Consider the following 24834-nt stretch of genomic DNA (forward strand, 5'->3'; position numbering starts at 1 on the left):
GGGACGGGTCCAGTCTGGGGGGGGGCGGGTGTCGGGTCCAGTCCGGAGGCGGGGTGCGGGTGGGGGGGGGGGGGGGGGGGGGGGGAGAGCGGGTGTTGGTTCTGGTCGGGGGGGTGGAAGCAGGAGCTGGCCGTGGGAGGAGCCTTATTCACGCAGCCCCAGTGAGGCCATTCGGCCAGGGCTAGGGGCTGCGTGCTTCAGGCCCCTCCCACACAGTTTCGGGCGCCTGGAGCTACTACACTTGCGTGCCCACAGTAGCGCGCATGTGCAGAGGTCCCGGCACTGTTTTCAGCGCAGGGACCTGGCTCTGCCCCCCCACAGCTCGTGCTGGTCTGCGCCGAGGGCCAGAGGACCTGCAGGGAGGTGGAGAATATGGAGGATTTTTTTAGGCGCACTTTGTGGCGCGAAAAACGGGCGTCCAGGTCGGAACTGCACCGTTCCAGGCGCGTGTGGAAACTTGGGCCCATAGAAACATCGAAAAATAGATGCAGGAGTAGGCCATTCGGCCCTTCGAGCCTGCACTGCCATTCAATAACATCATGGCTGATCATTCCTTCAGTACCCCTTTCCTGCTTTCTCTCCAGACCCCTTGATCCCCTTAACCGTAAGAGCCATATCTAACTCCCTCTTGAATATATCCAGTGAACTGGCATCAACAACTCTCTGCGGCAGAGAATTCCACAGGTTAACAACTCTCTGAGTGAAGAAGTTTCTCCTCATCTCAGTCCTAAATGGCCTACCCCTTATCCTGTGTCCCCTGGTTCTGGACTTCCTCAACATTGGGAACATTCTTCCCGCATCTAACCTGTCCAGTCCCGTCAGAATCTTATAGTTTCTATGAGATACCCCCTCATCCTTCTAAACTCCAGTGAATAAAGGCCCAGTTGATCCAGTCTCTCCTCATATGACAGCCCAGCCATCCCTGGAATCAGTCTGGTGAACCTTCGCTGCACTCCCTCAATAGCAAGAATGTCCTTCCTCAGATTAGGAGACCAAAACTGAACACAATATTCCAGGTGAGGCCTCACGAAGGCCCTGGACAACTGCAGTAAGACCTCCCTGCTTCTATATTCAAATCCCCTAGCTATGAAGGCCAACATACCATTTGCCTTCTTCACCGCCTGCTGTACCTGCGTGCCCACTTTCAGTGACTGATGAACCATGACACCCAGGTTTCGTTGCACCTCCCCTTTTCCTAGTCTGCTGCCATTCAGATAATATTCTGCCTTCGTGTTTTTGCCCCCAAAATGGATAACCTCACATTTATCCACATTATACTGCATCTGTCATGCATTTGCCCACTCGCCGAACCTGTCCAAGTCACCTTGCAGTCTCTTAGCGTCTTCCCCACAGCTCACACCGCCACCCAGTTTAGTGTCATCTGCAAACTTGGAGATATTACACTCAATTCCTTCATCCAAATCGTTAATGTATATTGTAAAGAGCTGGGGTCCCAGCACTGAGCCTTGCAGCACTCCACTAGTCACTGCCTGCCATTCTGAAAAGGACCTATTTATCCCGACTCTCTACTTCCTGTCTGCCAACCAGTTCCCTATCCACGTCAGTATATTACCCCCAATACCATGTGCTTTGACTTTGCACAACAATCTCTTGTGCGGTACCTTGTCAAAAGCCTTCTGAAAGTCCAAATACACCACATCCACTGGTTCTCCCTTGTCCACTCTGCTAGTTACATCCTCAAAAAATTCCAGAAAATTCGTCAAGCATGATTTCCCTTTCATAAATCCATGCTGACTTGATCTGATCCTGTCACCGCTTTCCAAATGCGCTGCTATTTCATCCTTCATGATCGATTCCAATATTTTCCCCACTACTGATGTCAAGCTAACTGGTCTATAATTACCTGTTTTCTCTCTCCCTCCTTTTTTAAAAAGTGGTGTTACATTAGCTACCCTCCAATCCATGGGAACTGATCCAGAGTCGATAGACTGTTGGAAAATGATCACCAATGCATCCACTATTTCTAGGGCCACTTCCATAAGTACTCTGGGATGCAGACTATCAGTCCCCGGGGATTTATCGGCCTACAATCACATCAATTTCCCTAACACAATTTCCGCCCTAATAAGGATATCCTTCAGTTCCTCCTTCTCACTAGACCCACTGTCCCCTAGTACCTTCGGAAGGTTATTTGTATCTTCATTCGTGAAGACAGAACTGAAATATTGGTTCAATTGGTCTGCCATTTCTTTGTTCCCCATTTTAATTTCATCTGAATCCGACTGCAAGGGACCAAGTTTGTCTTTACTAATTTTTTTCTCTTTTTGCATATTTATAGAAGCTTTTGCAGTCAGTTTTTATATTCCTGCAAGCTTCTGCTCGTACTCTATTTTCCCCCTCTTAATTAAACCCTTAGTCCTCCTCTGAATTCTAAATTTCTCCCAGTCCTCAGGTTTGTTGCTTTTTCTAGCCAATTTATATGCCTCTTCCTTGGCTTTAACATTATCCTTAATTTCCTTTGTTAGCCATGGTTGAGCCACCTTCCCAGTTTAATTTTTACTCCAGACAGGGATGTACATTTGCTGAAGTTCACCCATGTGATCTTAAATGTTTGCCATTGCTTATCCACCGTTAACCCTTTTAGTATCGTTTGCTAGTCTATTCTAGCCAATTCACGCCTCATACCGTCGAAGTTACCTTTCCTTAAGTTCAGGACCCTAGTTCCCGAATTAACTTTGTCACTTTCCATCTTAATAAGGAATTCTACCATATTCTGGTCACTTTTCCCCAAGGGGCCTCGCACAACAAGATTGCTAATTAATCCCTTCTCATTACACAATACCCAGTCTCGGATGGCCAGCTCCCTGGTTGGTTCCTCGACATATTGGTCTAGAAAACCATCCCTAATAGACTCCAGGAAATCCTCCTCCACCGCATTGCTACCAGTTAGGTTAGCCCAATCAATGTGTAGATTAAAGTCGCCCATGATTACTGCTGTACCTTTATTGCACACATCCCTTATTTCTTGCTTGATGCTGTCCCCAACCTCACTACTACTATTTGATGGTCTATACATAGAAACATAGAAAATAGGTGCAGGAGCAGGCCATTCAGCCCTTCTAGCCTGCACCGCCATTCAATGAGTTCATGGCTGAACATGAAACTTCAGTACCCCATTCCTGCTTTCTCGCCATACCCCTTGATCCCCTGAGTAGTAAGGACTTCATCTAACTCCCTTTTGAAAATATTTAGTGAATTGGCCTCAACTACTTTCTGTGGTAGAGAATTCCACAGGTTCACCACTCTCTGGGTGAAGAAGTTTCTCCTCATCTCGGTCCCAAATGGCTTACCCCTTATCCTTAGACTGTGACCCCTGGTTCTGGACTTCCCCAACATTGGGAACATTCTTCCTGCATCTACCCTGTCTAAACCCGTCAGAATTTTAAACGTTTCTATGAGGTCCCCCCTCATTCTTCTGAACTTCAGTGAATACAAGCCCAGTTGATCCAGTCTTTCTTGATAGGTCAGTCCCACCATCCCGGGAATCAGTCTGGTGAATCTTCGCTGCACTCCCTCAATAGCAAGAATGTCCTTCCTCAAGTTTGGAGACCAAAACTGTACACAGTACTCCAGGTGTGGCCTCACCAAGGCCCTGTAAAACTGTAACAACACCTCCCTGCCCCTGTACTCAAATCCCCTCGCTATGAAGGCCAACATGCCATTTGCTTTCTTAACTGTCTGCTGTACCTGCATGCCAACCTTCAATGACTGATGTACCATGACACCCAGGTCTCGTTGCACCTTCCCTTTTCCTAATCTGTCACCATTCAGATAATAGTCTGTCTCTCTGTTTTTACCACCAAAGTGGATAACCTCACATTTATCCACATTATACTTCATCTGCCATGCATTTGCCCACTCTCCTAACCTATCCAAGTCACTCTGCAGCCTCATAGCATCCTCCTCGCAGCTCACATTGCCACCCAACTTAGTGTCATCCGCAAATTTGGAGATACTACATTTAATCCCCTCGTCTAAATCATTAATGTACAATGTAAACAGCTGGGGCCCCAGCACAGAACCTTGCGGTACCCCACTAGTCACTGCCTGCCATTCTGAAAAGTACCCGTTTACTCCTACTCTTTGCTTCCTGTCTGACAACCAGTTCTCAATCCACGTCAGCACACTACCCCCAATCCCATGTGCTTTAACTTTGCACATTAATCTCTTGTGTGGGACCTTGTCGAAAGCCTTCTGAAAGTCCAAATACACCACATCAACTGGTTCTCCTTTGTCCACTTTACTGGAAACATCCTCAAAAAATTCCAGAAGATTTGTCGAGCATGATTTCCCTTTCACAAATCCATGCTGACTTGGACCTATCATGTCACCATTTTCCAAATGCGCTGCTATGACATCCTTAATAATTGATTCCATCATTTTACCCAGTACTGAGGTCAGGCTGACCGGTCTATAATTCCCTGTTTTCTCCCTCCCTTTTTAAAAAGTGGGGTTACATTGGCTACCCTCCACTCCATAGGAACTGATCCAGAGTCAATGGAATGTTGGAAAATGACTGTCAATGCATCCGCTATTTCCAAGGCCACCTCCTTAAGTACTCTGGGATGCAGTCCATCAGGCCCTGGGGATTTATCGGCCTTCAATCCCATCAATTTCCCCAACACAATTTCCCGACTAATAAGGATTTCCCTCAGTTCCTCCTCCTTACTAGACCCTCTGACCCCTTTTATATCCGGAAAGTTGTTTGTGTCCTCCTCAGTGAATACTGAACCAAAGTACTTGTTCAATTGGTCTGCCATTTCTTTGTTCCCCGTTATGACTTCCCCTGATTCTGACTGCAGGGGACCTACGTTTGTCTTTACTAACCTTTTTCTCTTTACATATCTATAGAAACTTTTGCAATCCGCCTTAATGTTCCCTGCAAGCTTCTTCTCGTACTCTATTTTCCCTGCCCTAATCAAACCCTTTGTCCTCCTCTGCTGAGTTCTAAATTTCTCCCAGTCCCCAGGTTCGCTGCTATTTCTGGCCAATTTGTATGCCACTTCCTTGGCTTTAATACTATCCCTGATTTCCCTAGATAGCCACGGTTGAGCCACCTTCCCTTTTTTATTTTTACACCAGACAGGAATGTACAATTGTTGTAATTCATCCATGCAGTCTCTAAATGTCTGCCATTGCCCATCCACAGTCAACCCCTTAAGTATCATTCGCCAATCTATCCTAGCCAATTCACGCCTCATACCTTCAAAGTTACCCTTCTTTAAGTTCTGGACCATGGTCTCTGAATTAACTATTTCATTCTCCATCCTAATGCAGAATTCCACCATATTATGGTCACTCTTCCCCAAGGGGCCTCGCACAATGATTTTGCTCATTAATCCCCTCTCATTACACAACACCCAGTCTAAGATGGCCTCCCCCCTAGTTGGTTCCTCGACATATTGGTCTAGAAAACCATCCCTTATGTACTCCAGGAAATCCTCCTCCACCGTATTGCTTCCAGTTTGGCTAGCCCAATCTATGTGCATATTAAAGTCACCCATTATAACTGCTGCACCTTTATTGCATGCACCCCTAATTTCCTGTTTGATGCCCTTCCCAACATCACTACTACTGTTTGGAGGTCTGTTTACAACTCCCACTAACGTTTTTTGCCCTTTGGTGTTCTGCAGCTCTACCCATATAGATTCCACATCATCCAAGCTAATGTCTTTCCTAACTATTGCATTGATTTCCACCTCCCCCAGAACCGGTTCCAATGCCTCAGGAATTTGAATCCCTCCCTGCTGCACCACTGCTCAAGCCACGTGTTCGTCTGAGCTATCCTGCGATTCCTACTCTGACTAGCACGTGGCACTGATACCAATGTGCACCACGACAACTGGCTGTTCTCCCTCCCATTTCAGAATGTCCTGCACCCGCTCCGAGACATCCTTGACCCTTGCACCAGGGAGGCAACATACCATCCTGGAGTCTCGGTTGCGGCCGCAGAAACGCCTATCTATTCCCCATCACTATCGCGCTCCCACTCTTTTTCCTGTCCTCCTATGCAGCAGAGCCAGCCACGGTGCCATGAACTTGGCTGCTGCTGCCCTCCCCTGATGAGTCATCCTCCCCTGATGAGTCATCCCCCCCAACAGTACTCAAAGCGGTGTATCTGTTTTGCAGGGGGATGACCACAGGGGACCCCTGCATTACCTTCCTTGCACTGCTCTTCCTGCTGGTCTTCCATTCCCTATCTGGCTGTGGACCCTTCTCCTGCGGTAAGACCAACTCGCTACACGTGACACTCACGTCATTCTCAACACCCAATAGCGTTTTCAGCCTTTTGGTATTCCGCAGCTGCACCCATACCAATTCCACATCATCCAGGCTAATGTCCTTCCTTACAATTGCATTGATTTCATCTTTAACCAGCAACGCCACCCCGCCTCCTTTTCCTTTCTGTCTATCCTTCCTAAATGCTGAATACCCTTGGATGTTGAGTTCATAGCCTTGGTCCCCCTGGAGCCATGTCTCCGTGATGCGAATCACATCATATCCGTTAACTGCTATCTATGCGGTTAATTCATCCACCTTATTCCGAATACTCCTCGCATTGAGGCAGAGAGCCTTCAGGCTTGTTTTTTTTAACACTCCTTTTAGAATTTTGCTGTACAGTGGCCCTTTTTATTTTTTGCCTTGGGGTTCTCTGCCCTCCACTTTTACTATTCTCCTTTCTATATTTTGATTCTGCCTTCTTTTTATTTCCCTTTGTCTCCCTGCATAGGTTCCCATCCCCCTGCAATATTACTTTAACTCCTCCCCAACAGCACTAGCAAACACTCCCCCTAGGATATTGGTTCCGGTCCTGCCCAGGTGCAGACCGTCCGGTTTGTACTGGTCCCACCTCCCCCAGAACCGGTTCTAATGTCCCAGGAATTTGAATCCCTCCCTTCTGCACCACTCCTCAAGCCACGTGTTCGTCTGAGCTATCCTACGATTCCTACTCTGACTAGCACGTGGCACTGATAGCAATCCTGAGATTACTACTTTTAGTGCAAGCAGCAGTAAGAATTGACTCAACTCGGGGAACACAGCTGGAGCTGGTTACAGGAAATGAAATTGATGATGAAACTTTGGTGTTTTTAAACTCAAACTGTTGGTGTTCCTGAGCTGTTGTTATTTGACACATGTATTCAGTTATAAAATATGCAAATAAATATTTCAGTTTGCTTAGTTAAAGCCTACAGAATTGTTTCTGGATATAGTTTTTCCCATTGTCATGAAGTCCCAAAATTAACCAAAGCCTGAGAGTGATTTAATTTCATTTAGAAACCTCTACTGCTGTGGTTCTGAACCTTAAATTTTGATTCTTGACCAATTAGCCTTAAAACTATGGGAATAAAAATATTCCTACCCAAAAACTTTGCAGACATGCTTCATAACTGTAAAGTCTTATATTTTGAGCATGTTCAGCATTAAACACTGTTGCACAATTTATTTAGGCAGGGTTTCACAATTGTACAAATTACAAGATAGTCTCTGCATACAGCAGAATGATAGATAATGGGGAGAAATTGGGTGCATTTGCGTCTCCCAGAATGGGGCGCAAATGACTTTACCGGGTGCAGCGCCGCTAACGACTCCCTCTACATTCAGCTACAGCGTTGCGCCCCGATCTCGTGCTCCCGGAGATCATGACGTCATTGTCGTGCGCATCGCCTCGTTAGCACCCCGGCCCCATAATTGGGTTTCATCCCCGAAGCTGTGCTGGGCGATAACAGCAACAGCTTCAGGGGACATGTACTGGGTGGCCGGCTGCTACTGGGGCGAAATTTAAAAGGAAGGTGGCCGGCTGCTGCCGAAAAACATCTGCTATTTTGCTTGCCGCTCCGGTCGTGCTTTGGTCGCTGGGTCAGTGCTGTGATCGCTCACCGCCCCTGCTCCCCTGTGGTCCAGATAGATGGGTTCTACTTATGCAGAATATGGAGCTTGAGCCCTTCCCTTTTGAGGGAAGAGCCCCTCTTGCGCGGTAGCGCTCGCGGCCCAGTGCATAGCACCGCTGAGCCGTGCGCCCTGTTACCGCCCCAGGAAGGAAGTGGAGTGCTTAATTTAGCGCTCCACTGCCTTCCGGGGGCAGTAACCCGAATTTAGCTAGCGGGGCGGAACATCCATGCCTGGTGCAAAATGTCTCGCCTCCCGGATGTTACCGCCCTCAAATGGGTCGATACCCAATTTCTAGGCCAGTGTGTTATAAAGTTGTTACACTTCGGGATTTAGCTGACATGCTAAACCTCTGCTCTTGGTTTTTATACAACCCCATGAATCTCCCAGAAGTATTGGAACACCATAAAGCTTTACCCAAGCCACCTATTTAAATTTTATTTTGTCATTTTGAGATGTGTACATGTTTTTATTTCCTCTTTTAGAGTGACCAAACTTTGATGTTTTAGGGACTTGACCTTTTTTAACTGTTGTAATGTTTTTAACATTCAAGTTTGGATCTGAAGCTCACAGTGAAGCAGTTATTTTTCCTTAACGTCATGTTTGCCTTCCATTAAGTGAGTTGGGTCAATGGCACATAATACCTAATAAACTGCCATAGTGAAAGGAGGTGGGTTCTTCCTTGCAATTCTCCACATAGTGAGATGCTACCTGAGGTACTAAGCAGATACTAGTTAACGCCTGCTAGTCTGTTGATGAGTATAGGAACATAGCTGTTTCAGAAAAGGTGGTCTGCCTTAGTCATAAAATGGTATGTGGGATTTAGTCACGACTCATCAAACTCCTGAGATGTTTCACATGGGGTCACAACCCAGGGCATTATTCAGGTCAAATCGGGTGAGAGAGCAGGGAGATAATTGAACCAACATTAGGGATGAGAGAGGAGGCAGATAGGTTGGAGAGGGAGAGAATGAGGAGCGAGATTGCGGATGGGGTAAAAGGGAGGAGGGGGAAGGCACTGCAAACTGAAGTAGACAAATTGTTTTTTCAAACTGGAAGCTAAATTAATTAAACTTGTACGTAAAATCTTTTGATAGCAGAATTTGAGAATTTCTGTTGAATATTTAACTTTAGTGGGGACATTTTATGTTTGTGATTCCAGGCCTACCTTCAACACCCAAAGATGTTCTAGAGGCTCTACAGCAAAGAATGGAGAAATACAAAACAGCAGCAGCTCAGGCTAAAACTGACGGGAATGATCGTAAAGCAAGGATGCATGAGAGAATAGCAAAGGTACATAAGTTCTGGCGGGTGGTGGGTAGTCTTGACAATTTCTCTCTAGTCCCCTTTTAAACGTGTTGATTTCTTGCTTAGGTATGGTATCCCAGGTATCCTTGGTTATCTTGCCTAATTAGTCATTATTCATATGCGAGACATTTTAGTGAACGCGAGCAGGCTATTTGAATTCCAGTGGTGGTGAGGAAACAGATACACGCTCGTACTCACACTGTGGGAGCTATTTACTTTTTGGGAATCCTAGCTGAAGAGCAAAGGGTCACAACGAGAGACTCTTTGTTATATGTACTAGATATCATGATCCTCGTACACATCCTCATTCATTTTCCCCAATCATTTGAAAGGCTGAACTGATGAATACTCTGCTGAGATTAAGTCAAGTAAAGACCAGAAACTGGTTTATTTTACCTGTGAATGAGCAGAGTAGCAATTCCAAGCTGCTTTTAAAAACTTTTATTACACTTCCCATAAAATACAAAGTAACAAGATACCCCGCAATATCCTGGATAGCAGGCTAAACATTAACTTTCTTTCCTTTCTGTTCAGCCCAAGTTGACATCTGATTAGTTCTATCTTAATTTCCAGCCTAGGCCTGAGCCTACCTCCTGCAGCGACTTCTGAACTGGCATTAAACATGTGGGTCTTTGTTCTTTGGTTACACAGGAAGTTGCAGGCATGTTCTCCAATTCCTTCCCTGCCCAGGGATTGGCAAGTAGAGCTGCCAATTAAACCAGCTACTGCCCCCACAGCACCCTGGTGGAGATCTATGTCTGCTAACTTCTGATGTATGTGCATGAATTTGGATTCTTTCAACATCTCAAATGTGAATTTATAAAGATGTCTTGAAGATGATATCAAAACTCCTATTCTAGAATTTTCAGGACAACTGATTGAGTGGTTGGCTAATTAATTATTGGGTGCATTAATGAATATACTAATTCCTTTCTTTGACTTAGTGGCACAAGTCTGTCTTCCTCTGTCAAGGTGACCGAAAGGATCCCAGACCATTTAGGATTCATCTGTAAAAATCTTGAACCTGAGTTCATATCAGAAACCTATTAGCTAATCTGAAAATTCCTGTTGCGTCAAGTAACCACTGATCCCTCGTCATGACACTAGTGTATTTAGAGATTGAGAAGAATGTTGAGAGGAGTGGTGACTACAGTAGTATCAATAAAATAAAGACAACAGCAAGTTGTATTTATATAGCCCCTTTAATGTAGTGAAACGACACAAGGAGCTTCACAGGAGTTATGAGATGACAAATTTGACAGCGAGCCGCATAAATAGAAATTAGCGCAAACTTGGTCAAAGAGATATGTTTTATGGAGCGTCTTGAAGGAGGTAGAGAGGCGGTGAGGTTTAAGCAGGGAGTTCCAGAGCTTGGGGTCTAGGCAATAGAAGGCACGGGCACCAATGGTTGAGCGAATATAATCAGGGATGCTCAAGAGGCCAGAATAGGTGCAGGAGAAGGCCATTCGGCCCTTCGAGCCTGCACCACCATTCAATAAGATCATGGCTGATCATTCACCTCAGTACCCCTTTCCTGCTTTCTCTCCATACACCTTGATCCCTTTAGCCGTAAGGGCCATATCCTCTTGAATATATCCAATGAACTGGCATCAACAACACTCTGCGGTAGGGAATTCCACAGGTTAACAACTCTCTGAGTGAAGAAGTTTCTCTTCATCTCAGTCCTAAATGGCCTACCCCTTATCCTTAGACTATGTATCCTGGTTCTGGACTTCCCCAACATCGGGAACATTCTTCCTGCATCTAACCTGTCCAGTCCCATCAACATTTTATATGTTTCTATGAGATCCCCTCTCACCCTTCTAAACTCCAGTGAATACAGGCCCAGTCGATCCAGTCTCTCCTCATGTCAGTCCTTCCATCCTGGGAATCAGTCTGGTGAACCTTCGCTACACTCCCTCAATAGCAAGTATGCCCTTCCTCAGATTATGAGACCAAAACTGAACACAATATTCCAGGTGAGGCCTCACTCACCAGGGCCCTGTACAACTGCAGCAAGACCTCCCTGCTCCTATACTCAAAACCCTTAGCTACGAAGGCCAACATACCATTTGCCTTCTTCAACACCTGCTGTACCTGCATGCCAACTTTCAATGACTGATGTACCATGACACCCAGATCTCATTGCATCTCCCCTTTTCCTAATCTGCCGCCATTCAGATAATATTCTGCCTTTGTGTTTTTGCCCCCAAAGTGGATAACCTCACATTTATCCACATTATACAGCATCTGCCATGCATCTGCCCACTCACCTAACCTGTCCAAGTCACCCTGCAGCCTCTTAGCATCCTCCTCACAGCTCACACCACCACCCAGTATAGTGTCAGCTGCAAACTTGGAGATATTACACTCAATTCCTTCATCCAAATCATTAACGTATATTGTAATTAGCTGGGGTCCCACGCTGAGCCCTGCGGCACCCCACTAGTCACTGCCTGCCATTCTGAAAAGGACCGTTTATCCCGACTCTCTGCTTCCTGGCTGCCAACGAGTTCTCTATCCACGTCAATACATTACCCCCAATATCATGTGCTTTAATTTTGCACACCAATCTCTTGTGTGGGACCTTGTCAAAAGCATTTTGAAAGTCCAAATACACCACATCCACTGGTTCTCCCTTGTCCACTCTACTAGTTACATCCTCAAAAAAAATTCCAGAAGATTAGTCGAGCATGATTTGCCTTTCATAAATCCATGTTGACTTGGACTGATCCTTTCACCGCTTTCCAAATGTGCTGCTATTTCATCTTTAATAATTGATTCCAACATTTTCCCCACTACTGATGTCAGGCTAACCGGTCTATAATTACCTGTTTTCTCTCTTCCCTCATTTTTAAAAAAGTGGTGTTACATTAGCTACCCTCCAGTCCATAGGAACTGATCCAGAGTCGATAGACTGTTGGAAAATGATCACCAATGCATCCACTATTTCTAGGGCCACTTCCATAAGTACTCTGGGATGCAGACTATCAGGCCCCGGAGATTTATCGGCCTTCAATCCCATCAATTTCCCTAACACAATTTCCCGCCTAATAAGGATATCCTTCAGTTCCTCCTTCTCACTAGACCCTCTGTCTGCTAGTACTTCTGGAAGGTTATTTGTGTCTTCCTTCATGAAGACAGAACCAAAGTATTTGTTGAACTGGTCTGCCATTTCTTTGTTCCCCATTATAAATTCATCTGAATCTGACTGCAAGGGACCTACGTTTGTCTTTACTAATCTTTTTCTCTTCACATATCTATAGAAGCTTTTGAAGTCAGTTTTTATGTTCCCGGCAAGCTTCCTCTTATACTCTATTTTTCCTCTCCTAATTAAACCCTTTGTCCTCCTCTGCTGAATTCTAAATTTCTCCCAGTCCTCGGGTTTGCTGCTTTTTCTGGCCAATTTATATGCCTCTTCCTTGGATTTAACAGTACCCTTAATTTCCTTTGTTAGCCACGGTTGAGCTACCTTCCCTGTTTTATTTTTACTCCAGACAGGAATGTACAATTGTTGAAGTTCATCCATGTAATCTTTAAATGTTTGCCATTGTCTATCCACCGTCAACTCTTTTTAAGTATCATTTGCCAGACGTTACGGAGGTGGAAATAGACGGTCTCAGTTATGCTGCGGATATGTCTTTGAAAGCTCATTTCGGGGTCAGATATGACACCAAGGTTGCGAACTATCTGATTCAGCCTCAGACAGAAGTTGGGGAAAGGGATGGAATCAGTGGCTAGGGAACGGAGTTTGTGGCGGGGTGGGGGGCTTCGGTCTTCCCAATATTCAATTGGAGAAAATTTCTGCTGATCCAGAACTGGATGTCAGACAAGCAGTCTGACAATTTTGAGACCGTGGAAGGGTCGAGAGAAGTGTTATTGAGATAGAGCTGGGTGTCATCAGTGTACATGTGGAAACTGATGCTGTGTTTTTGGATGATGTTGCCAAGGGACAACATGTCGATGAGAAATAGGAGGGGGCCAAGGATCGATCCTTGGGGGACACCAGAGATAACGATGCGGGAGCGGGAAGAGAACCTGTTGCAGGTGATTCTCTAGCTATGATTAGACAGGTAAGAATGGAACTAGGCGAGTGCGGTCCCACTCAGCTGGACGATGGTGGAGAGGCGTTGAAGGATAGAGTGTTCAACCGTGTCAAAGGCTGCAGACAAGTCAAGAAGGACAAAGAGGGATAGTTTGCCTTTGTCACAGTCACAAAGGATGTCATTTGTGACTGATGAGAACCGTTTCGATACTGTGGCAGGCACAGAATCCGGATTGGAGGGATTCAAACTTGGAATTGCGGGAAGGATGGGCACAGATTTGGGATGCAGCAACATGTTCAAGGACTTTGGAGAGGAAAGTAAGGTTGGAGATGGGGTGAAAGTTTGCAAGGACGGAAGGGTTTTGATTTTTGAGGAGGGGTGATGATGGCAGATTTGAGGGAGAGGGGACAGTATCCGAGGAGAGTGAACCGTTAACAATGTCAGCTAACATGGGAACCAGAAAAGGAAGTTGGATGGTCAGCAGTTTGGTGGGAATAGGGTCAAGGGAGCAGGAAGTGGGTCTCATGGACAGGATGAGCTCTGAAAGATCATGAGGGGAGAGCGGAGAGAAGCTGGAGAAAAATGTGATGTCGAGGCTAAGGCAGGGGGCTTCCTTAGAGAAAGATTGTGATTGGCTAGAGACCATTCAAGATGCTTTTTCTTGGATCATGATCAAAAACGCAAGAGAGGCACTAGAAAAGATTCCCAAGATAGATAGTAATATTTGAGACTTGGGCACCTTATACAAGAGTCTGAAGAGCAATGTACTATTTGGCACAAAAGCAGAAGCCCCCACGCTTCCTGAAGCCAGTCTTAGCACTGGAAATCCAGGAGTTCCGTAGAAATTGGACTCTCTTTTTTTTTTCTCTTTTGCACAACACGCACCCACATACCAAGGGCTATTTTTACATGAATTAACTTATTTGGATATTGACCAATTGACAACATACTTCATTCTGATGGAATGTGTGATAGATAATTTCCACCTTTTTTGTTAATTTTGAAGCAATATCAAGATGCCATAAGAGCACACAAAGCTGGAAGGAAAGTGGATTTTGCAGATCTTCCAATACCCCCAGGCAAGTAATGCAAATATTTGTGTTCAAAAACAGGAATCCATGTTTGTATATACAATCTCTACTGCTTTAAACAGGGCATTTGTGGTAATGTAATTTCCCACTATTTGCAGTGGATGATTTATATGAATATAGTTATGTTCAATATCTTTGTCTGCCCCAAACTATTAAATGTAGTAAGATTCCACTGTACTTGCACATTCACTCTTATGCTTCAAGGCAAGCTTAAAATTATAATTTAAATGGAGAAAAATTGCAAAGTGCTGCAGTACAGAGGGACCTGGGGGTCCTTGTGCATGAAACACACAAAGTTAGTATGCAGGTACAGCAAGTAATCAGGAAGACAAATGGAATGTTGGCCTTCTTTGCAAGGGGGATAGAGTATAAAAGCAGAGAAGTCCTGCTACAGCTGTACAGGGTATTGGTGAGGCCACACCTGGAGTTTTGGTCTCCGTATTTAAGGAAAGATATACTTGCATTGGAGGCTGTTCAGAGAAGGTTCGCTAGGTTGATTCCAGAGATGAGGGGATTGACTTATGAAGATTGGTTGGGCCTATACACATTGGAGTTCAGAAGAATGAGAGGTGATCTTATCGAAACATAAGATAATGAGGGGGCTCGACAAGATGGATGCAGGGAGGATATTTCCACTCATAGGGGAAACTAAGACTAGGGGACATAGAATAAGGGGCCGCCCATTTAAAACTGAGATGAGGAGGAATTTCTTCTGAAGGTTGTAAATCTATGCAATTCTCTGCCTCAGAGAGCTGTGGAGGCTGGGTCATTGAGTGTATTTAAGGCGGAGATAGATTTTTGAGTGATGTTATGGGAAGCGGGCAGTGACGTGGAGCTGAATCCATGATCAGATCAGCCATGATATTATTAAATGGCAGAGCGGGCTCGAGGGACCTAATGGCCTACTCCTGCTCCTATTTCTTATCTTAAGTACTTCAATAAATCTCCCCGCTTAAAGCGGATTAAGTATACGCGGTGTTGCACTTAACGAGGTGAAAACTACTTTTTGCTCGAAAGAGCTGGCACATTTAACAGTCTGTAAGCAGTGACTTTGTAATAGACAATAATGATAATGGAAAATGGGTTGTGCTATTTGCCCAATTTAAATGATTGCCCCATTTAAATGTGGGTGGTTTAATTGGTGGGGACTGGACCTCTGCATTAAAAACCTACTTAACATGTTTTCCAGGTAATTCTGTTCATATTGCTAAATATTTGAAGCAGAGGAAGATGCAGCCTATGGGGAAAGAGCAGATAAAGCAATAAACTAAACAAAAAGAACTAACCTGCCAAATGAAAATGTAAAAGTGAAGGGTGTGATTTTAGTTTTGTGCGTTATTCGGTGGGCAGGGCGTGCACGACAGTTGCCTGGAGGAGTCGGTATGGGACTCGAGTCATGATGGTCCCGGGTCCTCAATGTAATGTGATTGGCAAGAAGCAAGTGCGAAATATGCACCCCAATAGGCAGCTCACCAATCTGGAGGCAGAAAATAAAGCATGGTGGCCAAATGTGAAAGGCATGCAGCAGCATCTTAAAAGGGAAGTATATAAGTCGATTGGGAATGAAAACATTTTAGATGCGCAAGTATCTTGTGTGCAGAACTAACAGCAGAAAATGCATTAAATGTGGAAGCTTTTAAAGATCAATACCCACAAGAAACTGCCATAAAAATGTCTCCCAGAAGTTCATCCAGCATTCCCTGACTGCAGCTGAGAATCTATTCAATTTTTGCTGGAAATGGCTGCCGAGATCAAAATGGTGCTGGGGTCATAATTACATCATCTGAGCCCGATGAGCATATATGCATGAGCCTCCCGCCTCTTTCAGGCAGGAGCTGTAGTCGCCAAGATCTAATGCTGCCCTAAAAAATCTGTCTAAATCTGAACAAACGGGAGCTCGTTGGTAAGTTTTTCGATTTTGCGTCTGCTACTTCCTCGTTCTTGAGCACAAACAGGCTGGTACACAGATATCTCCCCCAATACCTTTTTTAATAAGCCATCCATACACAGATCCATATTATCCCTCAAATGGAGGTAATGAAAAAGCTGCAAGTTATATAGGGCCCAAGTTTCCACAAGATAAAAAAAACGGGCGCCCCTCCAAGCTGGGCGCCCGTTTTTTGCGCCTAAAACGGCGCCAGAAAAAAAACGCGCTATTCTCGAGTGCTTTGCAGCTCCTTGTCTGTTTGGCGCGGCGCCCAGGGGGGCGGAGCCTACACTCGCGCCGATTTTGTAAGTGGGAGGGGGCGGGTACTATTTAAATTATTTTTTTTCCTGCCGGCAACGCTGCGCGTGCGCGTTGGAGCATTCGCGCATGCTCAGTGTGAAAAAATACATTGGCACTCGGCCATTTTTGTAGTTCTTTGTAGCTGTTTAATTTTTGAACATTTTTTAATAAAAGCACATTGCCATCAGCACTGAGGCTTCCCTTCTCACTGTCTCCTTCCCCTCCCTCCCCTCCGCGGCAACAAGCCGCTGTCTCCTTCCCCTCCCTCCCCTCCGCGGCAACAAGCCGCTGTCTCCTTCCCCTCCCTCCCCTCCCTCCACGGCAACAAGCCGCTGTCTCCTTCCCCTCCCTCCCCTCCCTCCACGGCAACAAGCCGCTGTCTCCTTCCCCTCCCGCCCCTGCGCGGCAACAAGCCGCTGGCTCCTTCCCCTCCCTCCACGGCAACAAGCCGCTGTCCCCACTCCCCTCCCTCCCTCCCCTGCGTGGCAACAAGCCGCTGTCTCCTTCCCCTCCCTTCCCTGCACGGCAACAAGCCGCTGTCTCCTTCCCCTCCCTCCCCTGCGCGGCAACAAGCCGCTGTCTCCTTCCCCTCCCTCCCCTGCGCGGCAACAAGCCGCTGTCTCCTTCCCCTCCCTCCCCTGCGCGGCAACAAGCCGCTGTCTCCTTCGAACGATGGCTGAAGCACTTTCACACAGGTAGGAAGATGGTTTATTTAATCTTTTCTTTGCTTATAAATGTTTATTCAGGTTGGATTTATTTGTATAATATTTGTAGAAGTATAAATAAGGATTGATTGTAGAATTTAATGACTTCCCTTCCCCCCCCCCCCGTTCTGGATGCCTAATTTGTAACCTGCGCCTGATTTTTTTAATGTGCAGAACAGGTTTTTTCAGTTCTACAAAAATCTTCACTTGCTCCATTCTACTTTAGTTTGGAGTACGTTTTCACTGGAAACTTTGAAATCAGGCATCAGTGGCCGGACACACTCCCTTTTGAAGAAAAAATTCTGTTCTAAAGTAGAACTGTTCTACCTGACTAGAACTGCAGAAAAAAAAATGTGGAGAATTGCGATTTCTAAGATAGTCCGTTCTCCACCAGTTGCTCCTAAAAATCAGGCGCAAATCATGTGGAAACTTGGGCCCATAAAGTCTACAGCACAGAAACTGCCCATTTGGTCCAACTAGTCCATGCCAGTGTCTATGCGCCAAACGAGCCTCCTCCCTCCCCTTTTCATTTAACCCTATCAGCATATCCTTCTATTTCTTTCTCCCTCATGTACTTATCTAGCTTGCTCTCAAATGCAATTTAGGTGTTCGCCTCAACTTCTCGAAGTGGTAGCGCTTTCCACGGGGTAGAGTTTCTCCTGAATTCCCTATTGTATTTATTAGTGGTTATCTTATTTTTATGACCCCTAGTTTTGCACTTCCCCCACAAGTGGAAACATTTTTTCTACATCTATTTTTTTTTTAAATCTTGATTTAAGGATACATTTTCTTGCTCCTTCGGGGTGACTTCAATGAGCTGAATTTCCCCTCTATAAGCCCTGCTTCTTTATATCGCGGTCAATAAAAACAATCAGTAGATGCTTTCTTGTAAACTGTGGTCCCTTGCATTTACAATAATACACAAGATATGGCAAGAAAACCTTCTCCAAGTTAGTTTGTCACTAGAATCACACAGCACAGAAGGAGGTAATTCAGCCCATCGTGCCTGTGCCAGCTCTTTGAGTTATCCAATTGTCCTACTCCCTCGCTCTTTCCCCATAGCCCTGCAAGTTTTCCCTTTTCAAGTATATATCCAATTCCCTTTTGAAAGTTACAACTGAATCTGCTTCCACTACCCTTTCACACAGTGCATTCCAGATCATCATAACTTGCTGCGTTTAAAAAAAAAACATCCACATCTCCCAGACTCTGATCTACTCTGGAATAAGCAGACAAATTGAGAAAGTCCATAAAGCTGCAAACTATCATACATAAAATGTACTGGCCATGCCTGATAGGCATCGGATAGTGCAAAAAAAACTTCTAATACTAACAATAATGGCATTAACTACTATGGTCATTTGTTTCCATTTATCATAGTCTAATGACCAAACGCATGACCAAAATGGTCACAGATACAATTCACTTGTCAAACAGAATATTTATTACTCAAATACAGGAAATGGTTCAAACATATACATGCACACTTTTTTATTCTACAAAAGCACACACAAACAAGTGTCTTAACAGTATGTTCATTAATACATCTGGCAGAAATTTTATTGAGTGGTATGATGGTGTATCCAAGTTTCAGGTCTCCTTTTTCTAAAAGCTTCTTGCCAGTGAATCGACTCACTAGTTTACAGAATTTTGCACCCTGCACTTTCTTCCAGCTAAGTTGTGCACCACATAAGAACATAAGAACAGGAGTAGGCCATCTAGCCCCTTGAGCCTGCTCCGCCATTCAACAAGATCATGGCTGATCTGGCTGTGGACTCAGCTCCACTTACCCATCCGCTCCCCGTAACCCTTAATTCCTTTATTGGTTAAAAATCTATTTATCTGTGATTTGAATACATTCAATGAGCTAGCCTCAACTGCTTCCTTGGGCAGAGAATTCCACAGATTCACAACCCTCTGGGAGAAGAAATTCCTTCTCAACTCAGTTTTAAATTGGCTCCCCCGTATTTTGAGGCTGTGCCCCCTAGTTCTAGCCTCCCCGACCAGTGGAAACAACCTCTCTGCCTCTATCTTGTCTATCCCTTTCATTATTTTAAATGTTTCTATAAGATCACCCCTCATCCTTCTGAACTCCAACGAGTAAAGACCCAGTCTACTCAATCTATCATCATAAAGTAACCCCCTCATCTCCAGAATCCGCCTGGTGAATCGTCTCTGTACCCCCTCCAAAGCTAGTATATCCTTCCTTAAGTAAGGTGACCAAAACTGCACGCAGTACTCCAGGTGCGGCCTCACCAATGCCCTATACAGTTGCAGCAGGACCTCCCTGCTTTTGTACTCCATCCCTCTTGCAATGAAGGCCAACATTCCATTCGCCTTCCTGATTACCTGCAAACTAACTTTTTGGGATTCATGCACAAGGACCCCCAGGTCCCTCTGCACTGCAGCATGTTGTAATTTCTCCCCATTCAAATAATATTCCCTTTTACAGTTTTTTTTCCAAGGTGGATGACCTCATACTTTCCGACATTGTATCCCATCTGCCAAACCTTAGCCCATTCGCTTAACCTATCTAAATCTCTTTGCAGCCTCTCTGTGTCCTCTACACAACCCGCTTTCCCACTAATCTTTGTGTCATCTGCAAATTTTGTTACACTACACTCTGTCCCCTCTTCCAGGTCATCTATGTATATTGTAAACAGTTGTGGTCCCAGCACTGATCCTTGTGGCACACCACTAATCACCGATTTCCAACCCGAAAAGAACCCATTTATCCCGACTCTCTGCTTTCTGTTAGCCAGCCAATTCTCTATCCATGCTAATACATTTCCTCTGACTCCGCGTACCTTTATCTTCTGCAGTAATCTTTTGTGTGGCACCTTATCGAATGCCTTTTGGAAATCTAAATACACCACATCCATCGGTACACCTCTATCCACCATGCTCGTTATATCCTCAAAGAATTCCAGTAAATTAGTTAAGCATGATTTCCCCTTCATGAATCCATGTTGGCGTCTGCTTGATTGCACTATTCCTATCTAGATGTCCCACTATTTCTTCCTTAATGATAGCTTCAAGCATTTTCCCCACTACAGATGTTAAACTAACCGGCCTATAGTTACCTGCCTTTTGTCTGCCCCCTTTTTTAAACAGAGGCGTTACATTAGCAGCTTTTCAATCCGCTGGTACCTCCCCAGAGTCCAGAGAATTTTGGTAGATTATAACGAATGCATCTGCTGTAACTTCCGCCATCTCTTTTAATACCCTGGGATGCATTTCATCAGGACCAGGGGACTTGTCTACCTTGAGTCCCATTAGCCTGTCCAGCACTACCCCCCTAGTGATAGTGATTGTCTCAAGGTCCTCCCTTCCCACATTCCTATGACCAGCAATTTTTGGCATGGTTTTTGTGTCTTCCACTGTGAAGACCGAAGCAAAATAATTGTTTAAGGTCTCAGCCAATTCCCATTATTAAATCCCCCTTCTCATCTTCTAAAGGACCAACATTTTCTTTAGTCACTCTTTTCCGTTTTATATATCTGTAAAAGCTTTTACTATCTGTCAGCGGAACCTCTCAAAATCCAGGTTTACATCTGTAATTCCAAATAAGAACATAAGAATTAGGAGCAGGAGTAGGCCACTCGGCTCGTCGAGCCTGCTCTGCCATTCAATAAGATCATGGCTGATCATCTACCTCAACTCCAGCTTCCTGCACTATCCCCATATCTCTTGATTCCTGTAATATCCAAAAATCTATCGATCTCTGTCTTGAATATACTCAATGACTAAGCTCCCACAGCTCTGGGGTAGAGAATGCCAATCATTCACCACCCTTTCTGAGACTGTGACCCCCGGTTATAGATTTCCGAGCCAGGGGAAACATCCTCCCTGCATCTACTCTGTCAAGCCCTGTAAGAATTTTCTTTGTTTCAATGAGATCACCTCTCATTCTTCTAAATTCTAGGGAATATAGACCCTATCTACTCCATCTGTTCTCATAGGACAATTTACCCCCCCCCCCCCCCCCCCCGGCCATCCCAGGAATCAGTCTAGTGAATCTTTGTTGAACTCCCTCAATGGCAAGTATGTCCTTCCTTGGGTAAGGAGACCAAAACTGTACACAATACTCCAGGTGTGAGCTCACCAGAGCTTTATATAATTGCAGTAAGGCATCTTTACTCTTGTACTCAAATCCTCTAGTACTCAAATCCTCTTGTAATAAAGGCCAACGTATAATTTGATGTCCTAACTTTTTATTGTACCTGCATGTTAACTTTTAATGATTCGTGTACAAGGATACCCAAGCCCCTCTGATTACCAACATTTTCCAATCTCTCCCCATTTAAAAAAAAAAAATACTCTGCTTTTCTATTTTTCCAACCAAAGTGCATAACTTCACATTTCTCCACGTTATATTCTATTTGCCATGTTCATGGCCACTCACTTATCCTGTCTAGATCTCCTTGAAGCCTCTTTGCATCATCCTCACAACTTACATTCCCATCCACAAAAGAAACATGAGAAATAGGAGCAGGGGTAGGCCATTTGACCCCTCGAGATTGCTCACTTATTTAATAAGATCATGGCTGATGGACTCAGTTCCACTTCCCTGCCCACTCCTCATAACCCTTTATTCCCTTATTGCTCAAAAATCTGTTTTATCCCCGCCTTAAATATATCCAATGACCCAGCCTCCACAGCTCCCTGGGGCAGAGAATTCCACAGATTTACAATCCTCTGAGAGAAGAAATTCCTCCTCATCTCAGTTTTAAATGGGCGGCCCCTTATTCTGAGACGTCCACTAGTTTTAGTTTCCCCTATGAGTGGAAATATCCTCTCTGCGTCCAACTTGTCGAGCCCTCTCATATGTTTCGATAAGATCACCTCTCATTCTTCTGAACTCCAATGAGTACAGACCCAACCTATTCAATCTATCTTCTTAAGTCAACCCCCTCATCTATGGAATCAATCTAGTGAACCTTCTCTGAACCGCCTCCAATGCAAGTAGATCCTTCCTTAAATACGGAGACCAAAACTGCACGCAACACTCCAGGTGTGGCCTCACCAATACATTATACAGTTGTAGCAGGACTTCCCTGCTTTTATACTCTATCCCCCTTGCAATAAAGGCCAACATTCCATTTGCCTTCCTGATTACTTGCTGTACCTGCATACTAACTTTTTGTGTTTCGTGCACAAGGACCCCCAGGTCCCTCTGTTCTGCAGCATTTTGCAATTTTTCTCCATTTAAATTATAATTTGCTTTTCTATTTTTTTTTTTCTGTCAAAGTGGATAACCTCACATTTTCCTACATTATACTCCATCTGCCAAATTTTTGCCCACTCTTAGCCTGTCTATATTCATTTGCAGATTTTTTGTGTCCTCCTCACAATTTGCTTTCCCACCCATCTTTGTATCAGCAGCAAACTTGGCTACATTACACTCAGTCCCTTCATTAATATAGATTGTAAATAGTTGAGGCCCCAGCTCCGATCCCTCGGCATCCCACTAGTTACTGTGTCAACCTGAAAATGATCCGTTTATTCCTACTTTCTGTTTTTTGTCCGTTAACCAATCCTCAATCCATGCTAGTATATTACCCCCAATCCAATGAGCCCTCATTTTGTTTAATAACCTCTTTTGTGGTTCCTTATCGAATGTCTTCTGAAAATCCAAATACACCACATCCACTGGTTGCCCCTTATCTATTATGTTAGTTACAGCCACAAAAAACTCTTAACAGATTTCATAGAATCTCAGAAATTTACAGCAGGAAAGGAGGCCATTTTGGTCCATCGTGTCTGCGCCGGCCGACCAAGAGCTATCCAGCCTAATCCCACTTTCCAGCTCTTGGTCCGTAGCCCTGTAGGTTACAGCACTTTAAGTGCACATCCAAGTATTCTTTAAATGCGGTGAGGCATTTTACCACCTTTTCAGGCAGTGAGTTCCAGACCCCCACCACCCTCTGGATGAAGACATTTCCCCTCATATCTCCTCTAAACTTACCCCCAATTACTTTAAATCTATGTCCCCTGGTTGTTGCCCCTTCTGCTAAAGGAAACAAGTCCTTTCTATCCACTCTATCCAGGCTCCTCATAATTTTATACACATCAATCAGGTCTCCCCTTAGCCTCCTCTGCTCCAAAGAAAACAGACCCAGCATCTCCAATCTTTACTCATAGCCAAAATTCTCCAGTCCAGGCAACATTCTTGTAAATCGCCTCTGCACCCTTTCCAGTGCAATCACATCTTTCCTGTAATGTGGTGACCAGAACGGCACACAGTACTCCAGCTGCAGCCTAACCAGTGTTTTATACAGTTCAAGCATAACCTCCTTGCTCTTGTATTCCATGCCTCGACTTATAAAGGCAAGTATTCCATATGCCTTCTTAACCAACTTATCTACCTGATCTGCTACCTTCAGGGATCTATAGACACGCACTCCAAGGTCACTTTGTTCCTCTACATTTTTCAGTGTTGTAACATTTAATGTGTTTTCCCTTGCATTGTTAGACCTTCCCAAATGCATTAGCTCACATTTATCCGGATTGAATTCCATTTGCCACTGTTCTGCCCACCTGACCAGTACATTGATATCTTCCTGCAGCTTTCTTCTTCATCAACCACACAGCCTATTTTAGTGTCATCTGTGAACTTCTTAATCATACCCCCAACATTTAAGTCCAAGTCATTGATATATACCACAAAAAGCAAGGGACCCAGAACTGAGCCCTGCGGAACCCCACTGGATACAGCCTTCCAGTCCCAAAAACACCCAACAACCATTATTACACTTTGTTTCCTTCCTCCGAGTGAATTTTGGATCCAACTTGCCGCTTTGCCCCGAATTCCATGGGCTATTACTTTCGTGACCAGTCTACCATGTGGGACCTTATCAAAAGCTTTGCTAAAATCCATATACACTACATCATATGCACTGTCCTCATCGACCTCTGACCATCAATCAAGTTAGTCAGACAGGACCTTCCCTTGACAAATCCATGCTGACTGTCCTTTATTAATCCATGTCTTTCCAAATGAAGATTTATCCTGTCCCTCAGGATTTTTTTCCAATAATTTTCCTACCACCGAGGTTAGGCTGACTGGCCTGTAATTACTCGGTCTATCCCTTTCTCCCTTTTTAAACAAAGGTACAACATTAGCAGTCCTTCAGTCCTCTGGCACCACATCTGTAGCCAGAGAGGACTAGAAAATGATGGTCAGAGCTTCTGTTATTTCCTCTTTTGCTTCTCAACAGCCTGGGATACATTTCATCCGGGCCTGGGGATTTATCCACTTTAAAAGCTGCTAAGCCCCTTAATACTTCCTCTCTCTCTGTTTATCTCGTCTAATATTTCACAATTTGTCATTTCAGATTTGTTAAATATGATGTCCCTTTCATAAATCCATGTTGACTCTGCCCAATCTTATTATTTTCTAAGTGACCTGTTACCACATCCTTAATAATAGATTCTAGCATTTTCCGTATTACTGATGTCAGGCTAACTGGTCTGTAGTTCCCCGTTTTCTCTCTTCCCTCCTTTCTTGCATAGTGAGGTTACATTTGCTACCTTCCAGTCTGTGGGAA

At 44.7% G+C, this 24834-nt stretch overlaps 1 protein-coding gene across 3 annotated transcripts in view; it reads left to right on the forward strand.

Moving 5' to 3' along the window:
* cc2d1b (coiled-coil and C2 domain containing 1B) overlaps positions 1–24834 on the forward strand; it is a 98251-nt gene that overhangs the window by 24774 nt on the left and 48643 nt on the right. For all 3 annotated transcript variants that reach the window (XR_011594055.1, XM_070886868.1, XM_070886869.1), the window contains exons 10-11: positions 9071–9201; positions 14269–14341. Coding sequence is in view for 2 of the 3 variants with exons in the window: in XM_070886868.1 (XP_070742969.1) it covers positions 9071–9201; positions 14269–14341 (204 nt within the window). In the remaining variant the exon portion in view is untranslated. The remainder of the gene's footprint in view (positions 1–9070; positions 9202–14268; positions 14342–24834) is intronic.

This window comes from Pristiophorus japonicus, chromosome 8, assembly GCF_044704955.1.
Source record: "Pristiophorus japonicus isolate sPriJap1 chromosome 8, sPriJap1.hap1, whole genome shotgun sequence".
In the NCBI taxonomy this organism is placed as follows: Eukaryota; Metazoa; Chordata; class Chondrichthyes; family Pristiophoridae; genus Pristiophorus; species Pristiophorus japonicus.